Source organism: Stenella coeruleoalba (assembly GCF_951394435.1).
Source record: "Stenella coeruleoalba genome assembly, chromosome: 3".
Lineage (NCBI taxonomy): Eukaryota > Metazoa > Chordata > Mammalia > Artiodactyla > Delphinidae > Stenella > Stenella coeruleoalba.
Window position 1 is genome coordinate 77412959 of NC_137148.1, and position 17455 is coordinate 77430413.

The following is a 17455-nucleotide window of genomic DNA, read 5'->3' on the forward strand; positions in this document are numbered from 1 at the left end:
CAACCTGTGCTTTGTACACAATAGGCTCTGCAAGGAGATTTGTTAAATTGAATACCGTGAGACATGTTAACTCTGTTTCTGGGTTGGCTTAAGAGATATCTTGGAATTTGAACATTTCTTTCTTTTTGAAACATTGTTATGATCATTAAGGATGGACCAACTTGATTTCACAGTGAATTAACCATCTCTTGTCTTTTTCTCCAAAGTCTTAATTATTTCTGCCAGTGAAGGATGAGTCAGGAACACCTTGTTAATGCCAAATTGGCTAGAATATCCTGCTTTGGAGGTATTCTGTATACTAGGTTGAATCATATGACATTGCCAGTATTTGACCAGCTTTTATTTTCAAAGATAGTAGTTTATATGGTTTAACCTAAGACATCTTTTCTCCCTATGTCTGGTAAGAGATAGCCTAGCCTTCAGAGGTGGACACAAACGAGACACTTCTGCTGGCCTCCTCCCTGTCTCATCTCTGTGCCAACAAGGAAGTGGAGGGGAGGGATAATGCCAGATTGTCTCTCCACTTAGCTTATTAAGTACAGGGTGAATGTGGTGGTGTCTCCAAGGGGCTTCACTTTTTAGACAAATGTGCCAGTTTGGGGTTTTTAATTACTATATCTTTTTGATAGCTCATTATTTTATTATTTCTTCTTCTCACCTCTGTCCTCCCCAATTCCCATTCAGATTATTGGCCTCTGTATTTTTAGAAAGTGATCTAAAGTATGTTTGTAAGAAGCCTCTAGCCATCAGCATATGGCTTCAGTCATTCTGAAGCTTCGTTTGATAGTGTCATGAAGGATTTTCCTTTCAGTCAAAGCTAATGGAAATAATACATGATAGGAATTGTGCAAATCTAGTTTCTGAATGTCCAAAAATTCTTTTATGAATTAATGACGTAAAACGTAGTACACTTTGTATTCTGCACACAGAATTCCCTTCTTTCGAGGAGATAGCCCATTATTTATGGGTATGTGGACCCTGGAGTGACTTTGGCAAAAGGTGAACAACCCATAGGTGCTCAGCATTGGTAGCAGCATAAGGAAAACAATAACTTCTGTGCCTGTCTTCTGTCACTCTGATCCATGCCTGTTTACTGCTTCCTCTGATTCTCTGCCTATTGCAGTAATAAAATACAAGATCAGGAAGTGACCATAAAAGTCATCTAGGACAATGGTTGTTAACAACCGTTTTTATCCAGATAAAAATTATGGATTCTTTACCCAGAAAAGTGAAATTATATATTCACTCCAATGTTGCGCTTACATAATCTATGAACTCCAGGCTAAGAATCCATGACTTAGGAGTCCTACCACTATATTTACATGCCGGAAAACTGAGCACCAGGTAGATGCAGTGACTTTCCCCAGAATAGAAGACTTTCAGACATAAATCGGAGAGAGACTCGAACTCAGTCCTACTTTCTCCACTTCTCGTTCTCTTCTCTTTCTTTGTCAGGTTATATGTCTAATTCTCCTTCCCTTCCTTACACGCAGAACCTCATAAAAGCAAACTGTAGTAGGAGGTAGGAAAATTTGACAGAAGGGGGGTTTTGTGGGATCTCCCACTTCTAAACCAGGAAGATACAGGCAGAGACTACACCAAAAGCATTAATGAACTTGGTCAATTTGTTGAAAAAATTTCAGTTCTTTTAGCCAAAGTATCAAATCATTCATGTTTTTATTTTTCAACTGGATCAATCAACTTGTGCTCTATTGTTGCTTATTCTCCTTATTTCTATATATTCACCAGCACTAAAATGGTTCTAACTCTTCTAGCTTTTATTTATCTTCTTCTGAAAGAAACTAGCTGAAACAAAGGTCAGAGTTTAAGGAAATTACTTCATTGACAACATTCAATATTTACTACATTTCAACTTTATTCTGGCCCTGAACCAAGTTACTATCTCCACCTGGTGGGTATGTTGACAGAAGTGTCACTGATTTGGAAGGCTTTTCAATGCAGAGGTTACTATGGATTAAATCCTCATCTAACTGGTTTTGCTCTTACATCCTTAAATGATGAAAAGATGACAAGGAAGGATGGGGGTATAACCATTCATGAGCCAACGTTTGTCTTATGTCACATGTGAAAATTAATGTGACCTTCCTATTTGGCATTCAACATATCATTGGAAGAAGATGGAACAGTTACTCCTCATACTTTGCTATTTCTTTTGAAGGAGGCCTTTGTTTGGAACCAGAAGCCCTTCATGGCTCTCCTATCACTGGCTCTGTAAATGATTTGGGATAATGGAGGCCCCAGAGTCCCCCTTCTGTAATATGGGAAAATAAAATGTTCCTATCAGGAAAGTTGAAACAAGAGATCAATGAAGAGCCCCCCACAAACAAACAAATCAAAACAAAAACAAACCTCCAGGGTATCCACACAGAGTAGGAGAATTCATGCCATAATAATATGCTGCTTCAAACCTTGCATTTCTCTGTCACTCTTACAGAGAGACACAGCTGACTGCAGCTAATGTTGCTTCTTGTTTGGGAAGATCCTGGGCAGTGTTTCCCAGATTTGGGGCTGTTGTATAACACCTTCATTATTTTTGTCAGGATAATTTTCTCTAAGTTGACTCAGACCTTTTTTTTTTTGAGTAAATTTTTCCCTCATAAACAGAAAATTTAGTATTGCTTATTATAACTAATGGGTGACTGTAAGGATAGACATATGACTATTAAAGTAAAAATCACTGTGTACCCTTAAAATCATTTTGCACACAGAGCATGCTTGCTCTCCCTTGAGATACCCTGGTCTTGGAGATCCTAGAAACTGAGGTGTAGGTCCCAGCTTCGGGATGGAGCAATGGCAGGGAACTCTAGGGATGACAGTGCTGGAGTGGTTTTATTTCCAGCTGCAAATCAGGGAGAGGGTAATAAAAACAAACCTGTCTGGCTCACACAGCAACCTGACATAGTCTTTGCTGGCCCTGCCCAGCCTTTCTCCCTCCCCACCTAGCTTGGTCTCCAGGCTTGGGCCCCATCTGTGCCTCGGGCTTCAGCCGAGCCGCGTGGTTTGCTTCTGGCCACCAGCACTCACAGTGTAGGTTTCTGCTTTGGTCCTTGTTGTTTGGCCTTTCTCTCCTGCAGGACATGGGGCTTGGGGTTATAATTTTATAGGGAAAGCCCTAGTCTTTTTATAGCTTCTCTCCTTGCCATTCCTTGACTCCATTAATATCCCATCAGCGAAGTGCAGAGTGCTGCTCTCCCCTCATCCTTTCTCAGCGTGGAGCGTGACCCAGTTAACTTGAGGCAGGAGTGCAGGGTTCCTCTGCCTCTGTCAGCACTTCCGGGACTCAGCGTGTGCCTGAGTTAGAGTGACCTGGACAGTGTGTTCTTGGTAGGGATGTTAACACAGGGCGGCTTTTTCTGTTCGCTGCACAGTCAGTTGAGGAGCTGTGTGTTTGGAAAAGGAGCTTGGAAAAAGAAAAACCAGAATGAGCAGGCTTTTCCTGTTGATTTATACTCCCTAGGTGTGTGGGCAAGCCCCAGCGCTGCGCAGAGGCCTCAGTGCCCTTCTGTGTGAGGGAGGGAGGTGAAAGGAACGGGAACCTGAGGGCCTTCTCGGCGCGGTGATGCTGCAGTCCCCTCCCTACCTTCCTGCGCAGCAGGCATCTGAGACCAGCAGTGGCTGGTGCTGGCCAGGGTGGCCTCCTGCTGTCAGGTGAGGCCAGAAACTAGGCCCAAAGCTGAGGTGCCTTTGTCCTGCTGCTGGAGGGCAGCCGTGGGAAGGAAGCTGGACAGCCCAAGCTGCTGTCACCTTTCGTGGTGAGACCTGACGTCAGGACAGCCTCCGTGTGGTGGAACAGTGGTGGGTGAGAGGGTGCACACAGCACAGTGGTCACCCGAGGTGGGTGCTGGAAAGGGCAGCTGCTCTAACTGAGGACAGGATGAATGAGAGTAAATAGGCTGAAGCACTGCAATGCTGTGTGGCCTTAGATACAACCCTTAGCCTCTCTGAGTTCTGTTTATTCTCATCTGTAAAATATATGTATGCAAGAGATGTAGCAGAGCCTCGACTAGAGAGTTGAGCAGGTGTCTTTCAATATCAACATTCTTTGATTCCACAAGTCTAAAGACTCCTATATTTTAAAAATGATTTTATGTGTCTCAGACCCCAATTCAACATCCATTCCATATTCTCCTCACTTTTAGCATACTTTCTATCTGTTTTGTCAAGAAAATAGTGGTGTATTGGGGATGAAGTTTCTCTATGATACTCAGGTGCAAGAATTGTCATATTACACTTTTTTAAAAATTCAAGTTCAAAATTCTCCCCCAAGAGTGGCGACTCTCAGTAGCAGTCGTGATTGGAGCTCCTGCCCTCTAGCAGCTGTCAGGCATCCCTGGAGGACTGCTCAGCCCAGAAAATTTGGGGAGAGATCTTCCTTTTCCAGCCTATCATGGTCCCTGCTTACTGTTTATTATCTGGGCCGGAATGGTCCACTGTAAGGCTGGAGGTTCCGTTCCCCAAGCCCACTCACCTCGCTCCACCCGTGCCCAACTCAGGCAAGGTGGCCAGGTTCTCATGACTGGGGAATTCAGGACACCTCACAGCTATATGCCATCTCTTCAGAGAGCCTGCCATCTTAAAGGAACGGCTTTAAGGAACTACCTAGCTTTCAGCCCTATACACAACTTGCTACCCCTGGCCCCTTTCTCCAATCCAGGGAAGTCACCTCCAGGGTCTCCCACTTACCTTCTTCAACTTCAGTACCAGCTCTATCTTCTCTTACCTCAGGTATGAACCCAGTCATACGGTAGGCAGTTTAATGACCATTTGGAGAATCCCAATTAAAGAGACACTTTAAAGAAAAGGCTGGGAGGGAGTTGCCATTCTCGTATCCCAGAAAATTGCTTTCAGCCCCAGAAGCATAAAGGTCACTCCAGTGCTTCGAGGCAGGACCTGGAAACGCAGCACAAAGGCTGACTTGTTCATTCGCTAGAGACTACTAAAATAATAAGAGCAGTATCAAAAGTGATATCTCAATAGATTTTCCTGCTACGGAAGCAGCCGAGCATGAATTCTCTCAATCTCTGCATCCTCCACACCCAGAAACTGAGCTGCACTCACACCCCTCGTGATCTTTCTCTAGTTTCATAAGATGTGATGCCCCCTTTCATTCTGGGCCCACTCAGTTAGACTTGCCAAGATGAGGCTCCACAGCCATCCTCCCTCTTGAAACTTCATCTTTTCCTCTTGCAGGTGTGTGTTGCCTTCAGACTATAAGCTTATTAGTTTCCCTCCCATTCATTAAAAAAGAAATCTGTCTTTGGCCTCATATTCCCCGGAAAATGTCCCATGTCCTCTTCTCTCTCATCCAAACTTCTTAAAAGAGTAACCTGTACTCAATGTGACCACCCGGTATACCATTCGTTCACTCTGAGCCCCCTGCAATCTGGCTGTGCTCTTGTTAAGGTCACCAGTATCCTGATTACAAAATCTAATGGATGTTTTCCAATCTTTGTTTTGCTATACATTTCTGGGGTGTTTGGCAATGTGGACCACGTGCACTCCTGCCCCCCCAAAGTAATAGTACATTTCCCAGTTTGTCTCATTCATTTCTATTCCTTCTTAACCGTGGGCTCCTCCCTCTCTACCCACCACTCACATACTTGTGTTCTCCAGGTGTCTGTTTTCAGCTCACTGCTTCTCATTATAGATACTCTTCTTGGGTGAATTTATCTACTCTCAGGAGTTCAACTACCACCTGTATGCTAATGACTCTCTAATTCGATCTCCTACTCAGATTTCTTCCCTAAGCTTCCGACTCACCAATTCCATTACCTGCTAGGTACCTTCGCTTGGATATTCATCAGATATTTCAGATTTGAGTCCTCAAAAACTAAGTAGCACTTCCCTCCAGACTCAGTCTCTCTCTGTTTGTGGTGTCACCTTCTCTTTACCCAGTGATCAAAGTTATAAAATAACAGCCTTGACTTTTCTGTCTTCCTCACCCTCTTCATCCAACTGATCATTACATTCTGATGGTTTCCCCTCCCATGGATTCCTCAAATCCATCCTCTTCCCTCCCATCACTGCTGCCATTGTCAAAAGCATCTTCTCTTCCTGGACTGACAGAGCCTCTAACTGGTCTCCTGGTTTCCAGACTTGCTCCCTTCAGTTGAGCTCTTTCCAGAGCTACCCGAATGATCCACATAAAACACAAAACTGACCCTGTCCCTCTCCGCTAAGCCATTCCATGGCTTCCTGGAATCTACATGAGCAAGTTCAGCTTCCTTTCCTGGCATGCATGGCCCTCTGTGGCTGTCTCTTGCCTAATTCTCAGTCCTTGGCTCCTACCATTTGGATTCCAGCAACACTCAACTGGCAGTAGTTCCTTGTACACATTTCATTCTCCCTCTGTTCCTTGTTTCTGCTTTAAAATTAAATGTCATACTTTAGACTGTCAGGTTGGCATTATAAGGGAAGTTTCAAGTTCATTTGCTATTAAATATTAGAGCCTCTGTGCTTAGGGGCGGAGGAAAGAAGAGAAAAGGCTCATAGCTACAACCTCATTTCAGCCCCTTTCTCCCCCCACACAGACAAAAAGGGTACTGGGCTTGAGATATTTGTGTGTCCTGCTTAATTTAAAGCTGTTAATAAGTATGTCAAACATGTTCGGTTTTCACTCCAGGCTGTTCTTCCAAACCCGCGAAACTGTTTGTTACGAAGAGTGCGCTGCCCTCTAGAGGTGGCTTTCAGGGACAGAGCATATCACATCCGCACTTTTAAAGCATTCTGCAGTTTCTCATGAGAAACAAATTTCATAGCAAGACCTTTACTGTTACTGCTATTCGTCCAAAATGTGCTTTCCCAGGTATGATTCTGATTCACAAAATTTTTATTTATTTCCATAATAGTGTTTGGGGAGAAATCACATGATGTACCTCAAAGTGCACTTGATTTGGAGTTAGAGGACTCAAGTTCTGGTTCAAGTTGTTCCACTAATGTCTGCGAACTTAGATCTCTCATCTGTTAATCAAGGGGTGCAAGACCCCATTCAGAAAACTGTGAGTCATCTGAAAGTATATTTTGGCAATAAAACTGGAAACAGAAACATCAGTAAATACTTATTATATATATTTATATAATTATATTTATATATTATATTATATATTATATATATATAATATAATATATAATATATTATTATTATATACTAAGTATACGCAAGACACTAGGCTAAGAGCTGTTTTGCAGAGGTTTTGTGTTTACATTTGATCTTTAGAAAGTTAAATGAAAAATATTTGAAAAAAAAAATTGGAAAACATTCAGGGTTTCAATTTAAATGAATGAGTTTAACCCTGATCCCATTAAAACCTGAAAGTGAAACTGAGCTAAAACAAATGTAAAACTTACCCTGAGGTTTCCAAGAGTCTATTACAGTATGAAAGCAGAAGTGAGTCATACAGCCACACACACACACACACACACACACACACACACACACACACACACACACAGTTTAATTTGCCAATAAGCTGGTGTAAACCTCCTTTAGCCTGATTTCCCCTCCTCTATTTTCAACCAAGAGAAGAAAAACGAAGTCTTTCATTTAATGATTTGAGCCAACTATGATCGCTACATACTGTGTAATGATGACTGATGATAGGTAAAATTATATTTATTATCTTACAATGGCAATTGACTCCTGAGAATTTCTTTGAATGCTAGAGAAAGGGAAAAATGATTAACACACCATTTATGTTCATAGTCAGATTGGGAGGAAGAGGCCACAAAGCCCAGAACACAGTAGCTGGGAGACAAGAAGTCTGTGTTCCTATGAGTCCACTTATGCTTGGAGGAGTCTGGGGGCACCAGGTGAATCTTCTGTAATGCAGGGAGCCACATCTGTATACTATGCTTATAATGCTGCTCCCGTGCTGTGTCATGTTAACACTCCCTTTGGCATCTGCCTCCTTGAATGAAAGATGCTACCAAGGTCAAAGCTGGCCTGCTGTGATAGGAGACCAGCAGCCCAAGTGGATGGAATCTTTTCCTCAGTTACATGTCTAGATGTCTTTGGACCTGATTTCTCACATCAAGCTCATAACTTTACCTCTATTTATCAGTTTTACTGTCTGTAATTTGTCAAAGTCCTGTGGACATTATCAGAGAAATGTACCTAAGAGAGTATCCCAAACATTTTGAACGCATACAAGACATTATTACTTAAAATTATCTCTTAAGATTCCATAGCTAAGGAACCCTTTAAAAATCTTTTGGGGGCCTTGGCCTAATCTATTCAGAATTCCTTGCTGGAGGTACAGCTGGGAAGTAAGTCTTGAAAGGAGAAATGAAGAGAGTGAACAGACTTTACTAACAGTGTCCATAGTTTTATTCCTGAAAGTTGTGGCATAACTGTTTGCTAGACCACAATCATTAAGAAATTCTCAGCATCATCTTTCACGTGTCAGACTGAAAACACCAAAACAAACAAACAAAAACCGAAAAACAAGGACCGAATTTTATCCTCCTCTCATATTTCAAATGCATTTCAAAGTTCAGTTACAAATATTGTTAAGGTAAGAATCTTCACTTGCTGTTACATAGTTCTCGGATTTATGACAATCACTGTATGCAATTGTCTCTGCCCTTGTCATGCTTTACTTTACTTATCAGTCTCCTCTTCCCTTTCTTCTTTCTTCATAATCCTGATTTATCCTATTAAGAGAACTCTAAATTTGATGGGGTGTAGTCATAGTATAGGTAACTCACAAGACCTAACAGTATATTGAGATAATGAAAAGTACTGAACGCTGAGTCTGGAGGAGGAAAAGTGGTTCATATCGCTTCTTCCTCAAAGCAAGCTGCTCTGAGCTTCAGTCTAAAGAGAATGAATTTTCAATACGTAGGAACGTGATTTGGTGGATGGTCTTGCTGCTCTCCTGAGGCAGATCCTGTTGCTCTTCCTGGAAGGAGGGTGCGTGGTGAGCAGCGGATGCCCTGCCCGGAGGCCATGGTAATTGGAAATGTAGCAGAACATCCTGTTCCTGGGAGAACTTCTGCTTGGTTGTTTGTGCTCTAGAGACTTGGCTCCTGGCGTTCTTGCGCAGACCTTTGGACCCTGGCAAGGCCGCTTGTGTTTCTGTCTTGGTGTGTGTACTAGCCTGGCTCTGGTTTTGCGTGGGATGTGGCTGTGGAAGCTGCTCGGCCTGCCCGGCACGCGCTTGCCCACGGGCCCTCTGCTAAGTTTCCGAAGCAGCAGTAGCACATGCACTTCACTGGGAAATGAAAACTATTACTTGAGCAAGAAAGTGACAAAGCATCTTTCCTAATTCTTGCCTAAAGAGCGAGGGGCCAGCTTCTGGCTTTAATGGTGATTTTTTAAGTTTTTGACTATTGCCAGATACCAATGCTAAATACTTTTAGCTGTACGACTTGATTTGAATAGTACATACCAGAAGAGCACAATCAGAGGCTCTTGATGACATAGTACCAAGTGAGGATAATAGCATATGATCCCAAGAAAATCATTCAAACAGCTTGGGGGCTTGGTATTTGTATCTGTAACATGGAACCAAAAGGTAAAAGCAGTATGAATAACAAAACCTTCCTCACTGGGGTTTTGGGAAGGATACCAGGTAGTCCTCACGAAGTATTTTAAGTCTCCCGGAAGGAGGGCCCATTTTAAATTCAAGGTATTACTATCACTAATTCTTGGTCATGACATTGTACACTATAAAAGGGAAATGAAAGAGTGGATGAGTTAAATGATGAGCCTAAAACCACACAGTGAGCTGGGGAAAACCCCCAAAAAGAGAGCTGTAGATTTGTTTCATCAAGAAACACAGCTGGGCTCCCCTGGTGGCGCAGTGGTTGCGAGTCTGCCTGCCGATGCAGGGGACACGGGTTTGTGCCCCGATCCGGGAGGATCCCGCATGCCGCAGAGCGGCTGGGCCCGTGAGCCATGGCCGCTGAGCCTGTGCATCCGGAGCCTGTGCTCCGCAGCGGGAGAGGCCACGACAGTGAAAGGCCCGCGTACCACAAAAAAAAAAAAAAAAAAAAAAAAAGAAACACAGCTATATCTGGGCAAAGCCCCAGAGTTTAAAGTGACAAGGACACTTGACATAGACCCTGAATTCACAGGCATGTAGACAAATAATACAGTTACACTGGTACAATACACGTGGAGTCACAGCAGTCTTTGTCTTTGGAGGGGAGGGCAGGTGGGTCCTGCTCAGGACGAGACTCTTCTGTGATTGATTTGCAGGTGCAGGGAGCAGGTGACCTCTGGGAACTCCCCGCAGGTTTCTGATGGTGACTGGCTGGGGAGGCTGCAGGTGGAAAGGGACAAAAATGCCTTGAGCTCTGCGCGGTGGGATCCTACCTTCATGCCCCAGACACTTTAACTGTTGCCCGAACTCATGGCCCGTCAACCAGGAAAGCATCACAGAAAGATGTTATGGCAATCAGTTGTGAAATGGAAAAATCGACTGGGCAAGACTTTGTGAGCAGTCAGTATGAAGAGAAGAAAGGAAATTCAGCCAAGCAATGTCTTTGCTGTTTGCCTCAAGGTTATATTTTGTAACACATAATGGCAACAGTTAAACAAGGACACAATATTATCTAATTTGTGCTGTTGTCTTCCCTGCATCTGGAACATTTTCTGCAGGAGCCGCCTTTGTCTCTGGCATCCTCTGGCAAACAGTTCCCTTTCAGCTCAGGTCTTTTTGCAGAAGGAGCTTGATGTTGCAAGCAGCGGGCTCCTTCTGCCCTCAACTCTCCGTGGTGGTTAACATGTCTTTCATTTTTTTCCAAGTTGCACTAGTCTGGTTCAATTTTTATTTCTGCTAATTTTTAATGAGTTAGTAACTCAGTGGTCCTGGCTCTGGATTTCTCAAATGTGGGTTGTTGGTAAGGATTCAATCAGCTTGTTGGCTCCTAATAGGTTCTGAAATCCAGTAACATTCGTGGCGTGTGTATTTACCCGGGTGGCTATTGAATCGCAGAAGGAGAAATGGTCAAAGAGTAGAATCCAGTCAAAGCCTCTTTGGTTGCCAAGAGAGTTTTCATTGCGTAAGCTCTGCCCTCATTGAAGCATTCACCCTTCAAAGGAGGATGTTACTATCTCCTTTTCTTATCACTTACTTTATTTTACAAGAAACTTCCACATCTTCCAAACCAATAAGCATGTCAGATTTGGTCCAAGCTCTACAAAGTAAATGCTGTGAAGATTTTCTAATTAGAAATTAACTTACATTACAGCTATAACTCTATATGCTGAACCTTATTCAGAATGATAATGGAAATTAACTGAGTAGCCAGTCATTTATATCTAAAAGCTACCATCACCACATATGCTGAAAGAAGCATTAGTGAGTATACTTGAGATGTATTTACATGGAAAAAAATTAAAATAGTATAGTAGAGAAATTCTGACTCTAGGATTAATAAAACCATATTTTGTTAAACCCAAATGCCTAACCGATTATATGCAAAAGGATAATTTATGCACAGCATGTAAATAATCATGATTCTCAGTGGGAATTATTTGCATTTCAATTGTCACTAGTAATGAAGAGCTGTGTCTTATTTGTCCCCTTGTCATTGGAAAGAATACTTTACCATAAATTTAATTCAAGTTTTTATCATAAAAGTATTACCCTAAAAAATCTTGGTCACAATCTCCTTTTGTAGAATGTCTTTCTTTTTGTCTCTGTTTTGTTTCATTTGTTTTTGTTGTTTTTGTTGATTTTAAATCAACTGTTATAACTGATTGAGTAAGGTTCAAGGTGGTGTATGTATATGCTCTTCTGAAAGCCAGCCTGAAGGTTGAATTAGGGATAACAACTTCTGCTTTGACGAGAGGAGCTGAATTTGGGTTCTCATTTGTGTAGGTGCCAGGGTAACAACCCACAGTCTTCCCGAATGTAGTGGTTCTCATTTACATACCATATCCTCAAACTACCTCTACTATAACTTTCTTAATGTTTTTCTTTAAAATGATGCATCTTTCACTTAAATAAACTTTCTTTAAATGGAACTTCTGGATAATGACTTCAGATGAAAAACCAGAATTCCCTGCCACAATAGATGGCAACCATGAAAGGAAATAATGGTGAAAACAAGAAAATATTATTGGATTCCAGCTAGAAACTAGAGTCTGCCAAGGCACTGAACCTAAGGATTTCTCTCTGTTGGTTTCTCTCCTTTTTTTGTAAAGAGTTAAAGACACTAAATGGAGACTTTCTCTCGACATAGTGAGGAGTGTAGGAAAACTGAAAAGGGAAGAAATTTCTCACAATGTGATTGAGTGGTGTTACTACCTTCCCCCAACCCCAAATCACCTTCACCTTAGAAAACAATACTTCGGTAAAACCAATCAAACCCCATAAGTTTAACAGCTGAGTGGTGGTGGTGGTGGTGGTGGTGTACAGCTCTCCAAGTGAGACCAAGCTGAACCTCCGGCTCTTGTTCTCCAAACGACTTCTTCCTCTTGGGGATTCTAACTGTTGCTGCTACCACTACGATGGCCTCCAGGTGAGTCCTCCTGGACATTCTAGCTTAAGTAGGAACACAGCCTTCCTTCCTTCCTTCCTTCCTTCCCCTGAGGACACCTGAGAAAAGACTGGACATTTACATAAGACTTTATAAAGAAATGGGATAACAGAAAGGAAATAAAGAGAATAACTTAATTTGCCTTTTTATCTTTCCCCTGAGGCAGTGGTTCTCAAATTTTAGCTTGCATGGAAGTCACCTGGAGGGCTTGTTAAACTACTGCATGCTGGGCCCACCCCCAAGTCTTCTGATTCAGCAGGCCTGTGTTGGGACGTGAGAAGCTACACCTGGAACGAACGCGCAGGGGAGGCTGAGGCTGCTCGTCTGGGAATCTCACTTGGAGAGCCACTACCCAGAGGAGACACGTTAAGGCCCAGCATCTCCAGCCTGCCAGCCTTTAAGCCAGGCCCAAGTCTGAGGTATGTGGGGACATTCCTTAAGGGCTGAATCCTAATTCTAAAATGGAGAGGCAGCTAATCTTATAAATAAGATTGAATTCAATTCTCTCTCTCAAGCTAGAATAGATCAGCTCTTCCCTCATAGCGGCTCACACGTCTCCCTCTCACAGAGGTCTCGCGGCCATAGTTCCTCAGTCCTAAGGTGCGTATTTCCCACATTTTTACATCTCTGAAATTGGCATGTGTTTCACAGGCATTGTTAGTCATGCTGCAAGTCGGGTCATAGTTGTTCAAGTTGTCATTTCTGCGTTTCTGGTACTGCATGAGTGGATTTCATTGCCATTTAAAATGTTTTTAAAATTATGATACTGTGAGCAATAAAACAAGAAGTTATTGTGTATGAAGAAAAGTGTGGGAACAGGGCAACGGGGCTTACAGTTGGTATTGAAGCAAATATTTTGTCACTAGAAGAACGATAACAATTCTGTATTTTTAAAAAGAGCTATGATATTATAGTTTTATCTTAAAATACTAACATTTATAACACAACCATTTAAAGGATGGTGAAAATGTTACTCTCACCTTAAAAATAAGGCATACATAGATTTTAAAAATTCCTTTAGGGAAATACAGAAGCAAAAAAAATGTGAAGACCTCAGCTCTAGACGGCAGTTCTCCAAATGGGCCTCACAGTACTGGCACCTGGCCAGAATGAATTCTTTAACTATCCATGGCAAAATGAGAAAGTAAGGACAATATATTCATTTTTTTAAAAAAATGAAGCTAAATGTTTTCGTTTAAAGTTCTGTTCTATAGTCTGAATTAGGTCCTTTCTACAGTTTTGGAGTAGAGGGAGTTAAAACATTTTTTAGTTTCAAAATAATGATGTTAATACATTACAGGCTTTTTTCCCCTTTTCCACATTTCCTTTTAAAGCAACAGCTGGGCTTTACGGGGCCTATACAAAGAGGCTACATACATAGATAAAGCTGAGTTTCATTTTGCTACCGAGATACACACAAAAGTATGGCCATAACTTGGAAAGCATTGCAGTTGAAAGAGAAGAAATTGCCAAGTTCTGCCTTTGTCAGGATGGTAACTTTAAGATAGACCCACATTTTAGGTGGATTGGGAGACCATCCAAGGACAATATTAAAGGATGGTACAGCAAGCCTTAAAGCAATAAAGAAGATTCACATAGGCAGTTTCTGTTGGTGAGGCAATTGTATTGGAGGGAAGGGGGTGTTGGGAGGGGGAGGGAATAGAGGGTTATTCTTGTATAGCCTGGCATATAGTTAGTACTAAAATGTGTTGAATATATGAACAAATGTAGCATTTGAAAATTTCTCCCAGTAGGAATTTTTTCTCATTAGCTAATAGTTAGCTCTTTTTTTGAGTATTAATCTCATTACTCCTTCAAGGCCAAACAAGATTATCAATCAAATGGTGTGAGAAGGAAATCACGTATTAACTACGAAAGAAAGCAGTGGCTCATATGCCATGAAGAGAATTCAGATTAGAATGAATGAGAGTCAGGTAGCAGACAGAGTTAATATTCTAACAATTGGACTATGACCTAATGAGAAATTAAACACACTATCCTCTTCCTTTATGTCCTCATTTATTTTTGTTGGGGTTTGGGGGGATGTGCTGCCTTAATTTGCTTTCGATGACTGTATTCTTCCTGGGAGGAATGGAATAAGTGACTAATACCTGAAAAGTGGATGGCAGGTACGTTGAAGTGAGAGGCAGAGCAGACATACATTTTCTGTGTCAAGCACAATTTCCCAGGCTGAATTATATTTGAGATTTGAGATTTGTTTGTATCGGTTCTTTCATTATCACTTAACACAAACAGCTGAAAAACCAGATCAAGTGGTTAAGTGTGGAATCACATGATGTAATGTCTCCTAGACACAAGGGGTCAGCATTTCAACACAGATGACTGGGTTGAGGGCTTGCCTTCAGTTCTGCTGCTCTGCTCGGGTTTGATATGTTTATGCGTGTGAGGCTGGATAGGGAAATGAAATTCAATTTGTATTTTGCACATCACTTTCTTTTCCAGTTTAGAATTTTGATGGCTCCCTTTTAAACTTAATCCATCTGCTATTGCCGTGGGAAATATCTAACAGCGAATCTTCCCAGTCTCACTGGCCCCCGTGGTTTCAGCAAGCTTCAGTGACCTCTTGATTTATATTGCTTTCCCTTTCCCTAAAAGAGATTCGTAAACTGAAAAGTCCTTAATCTATGCTTGCTTAATGAATGTCTTGGGTGATTTCCTAGACTGCACTATTTTATTGTTGCCAATTTGTCAGGAAAAAGGGCTATGGGATGAATGAGACTGTATGTTGATTCTGGGTTTATTTGGGGCTTTTGACTTAGAATTGGGTTTCATGATCATTACTCTTTTCTTTCTAAATTGAAGTATAGCTGATTTACAATGTTGTGTTAGTTTCAGGTGTATAGCAAAATGATTCATTTATGTGTGTGTGTGTGTGTGTGTATTATATATATATAATTTATTCTTTTTCAGATTCTTTTCCATTATAAGTTATTGCAAGATATTGAATATAGTTCCCTCGGCTATACAGTAGATCCTTGTTGATTATCTATTTTATATATAGTAGTGTGCAGCTGTTAATCTCAAACTCCTAATTTATCCCCTCCCCCTTACCCTTCAGTAACCGTAAGTTTGTTTCCTATTTCTGTAAGTCTATTTCTGTTTTGTAAATAAATTCATTTGTATTATTTTTTTTAGATTCACGTATAAGTGATATCATATGATATCTGTCTTTCTCTGTCTGATTTACTTCACTTAGTATGATAATCTCTAGGTCCATCCATGTTGCTGCAAATGGCACTACTGCATTCTCTCTATGGCTGAGTAATATTCCATTTTATATATATACCACATCTTCTTTATCCATTCATCAGTCAGTGGACACTTAGGTTGCTTCCATGTCTTGGCTGTTATAAATAGTGCTGCTATGAACATTGGAGTGCATGTATCTTTTCAAGTTAGAGTTTTCATCTTTTCCACATATATGTCCAGGAATGGGATTGCTGGATGATATGGTAACTCTATTTTGAGTTTTTAAAGGAACTTCCAGACTGTTCTCCACAGTGAATGAACCAATTTACATTCCCACCGATGGTGTAGGAGGGTTCCCTTTCCTCCACACCCTCTCCAGCATTTATTATTTCTAGACTTTTTGATGATGGCCATTCTGACCAGTGTGAAGTGATACCTTACTGTAGTTTTGACTTGCATTTCTCTAATAATTAGCAATGTTGAGCATCTTTTCATGTGCCTATTAGCCATTTGCATGTCTTCTTTGGAGAAATGTCTATTTAGGTCTTCTGCCCATTTTTAAAAAACGTTTTACTTTATATTGTAGTATAGTAGATTAACAATGTTGTGATAATTTCAGGTGCACAGCAAAGCGACTTAGTCATACACATACACGTATCCATTCTCCCCCCAGGCTCCCCTCCCATCCAGGCTGCCACATAACATTGAGCAGAATTCCCTGTGCTATACAGTAGGTCGTTCTTGGTTATGCATTTTAAATATCTGCCCATTTTTTTTTGACTGGGTTGTTTGTTTTTTTGATATTGAGCTGTGTGAGCTGTTTGTATATTTTGGAAATTAATCCCTTGTTGGTCGCATCATTTGCAAATATTTTCTCCCATTCAGTAGATTGTCTTTCATTTTGAGTATGGTTTCCTTTGCTGTGCAAAAGCTTTTAAGTTTAATTAGGTCCCATTTGTTTAATTTTGTATTTATTTCCATTACTCCGGGAGATGGATTCAAAAAAATATTGCTGTGATTTATGCCAAACAGTGTTCTGCCTGTGTTTTCCTCTAGGAGTTTTATAGTATCCAGTCTTACATTTAGGTATTTGATCCATTTTGAGTTTATTTTTGTATATGGTGTTAGAGAATGTTCTAATTTCTTTCTTTTACATGCAGTTGTCCAGTTTTCCCAGCACCACTTATTGAAAAGACTATCTTTTCTCCATTGTATATTCTTGCTTTCTTTGTCATAGATTAATTGACCACAAGTGCATGTGTTTATTTCTGGGCTTTCTATCCTGTTCCATTGGTCTATGTATCTGTTTTTGTGCCAGTACCATATTGTTTTGATTACTGTATGGTAATCAAATCAAGCTTTGTAATATAGTCTGAAGTCAGGGAGTGTGATACCTCCAGCTCTGTTCTTTCTCAAGATTGTTTGGCTATTTGGGGTCTTTTGTGTTCACATACAAATTTTTAAATTATTTGTTCTAGTTCTGTGAAAAATGCCATTGGTAATTTGATAGGCATTGCATTGACTCTATAGATTGCCTTGGGTAGTATGGTCATTTTAACACTATTGATTCTTTTAGTCCAAGAACACGGTATATCTTTCCATCTGTTTGTGTCATCTTCAATTTCTTTCATCAGTGTCCTGTAGTTTTCAGAGTACGGGTTTTTGTCTCCTTAGGTAGGTCTATTCCTAGGATGATCATTGTTCTTTGATCTGCCCTTTCACTGCCATTCCTGAC

General features: G+C 41.0%; 1 protein-coding gene across 2 annotated transcripts in view; it reads left to right on the forward strand.

Annotated features, from left to right (window-relative positions):
* The window catches only part of LOC307184301 (uncharacterized protein), a 594345-nt gene that overhangs the window by 348594 nt on the left and 228296 nt on the right, over positions 1 to 17455 (forward strand). For both annotated transcript variants that reach the window (XM_079917672.1, XM_079917673.1), the window contains exon 5: positions 12767 to 12929. In XM_079917672.1, the coding sequence (XP_079773798.1) occupies positions 12767 to 12929 (163 nt within the window). The remainder of the gene's footprint in view (positions 1 to 12766; positions 12930 to 17455) is intronic.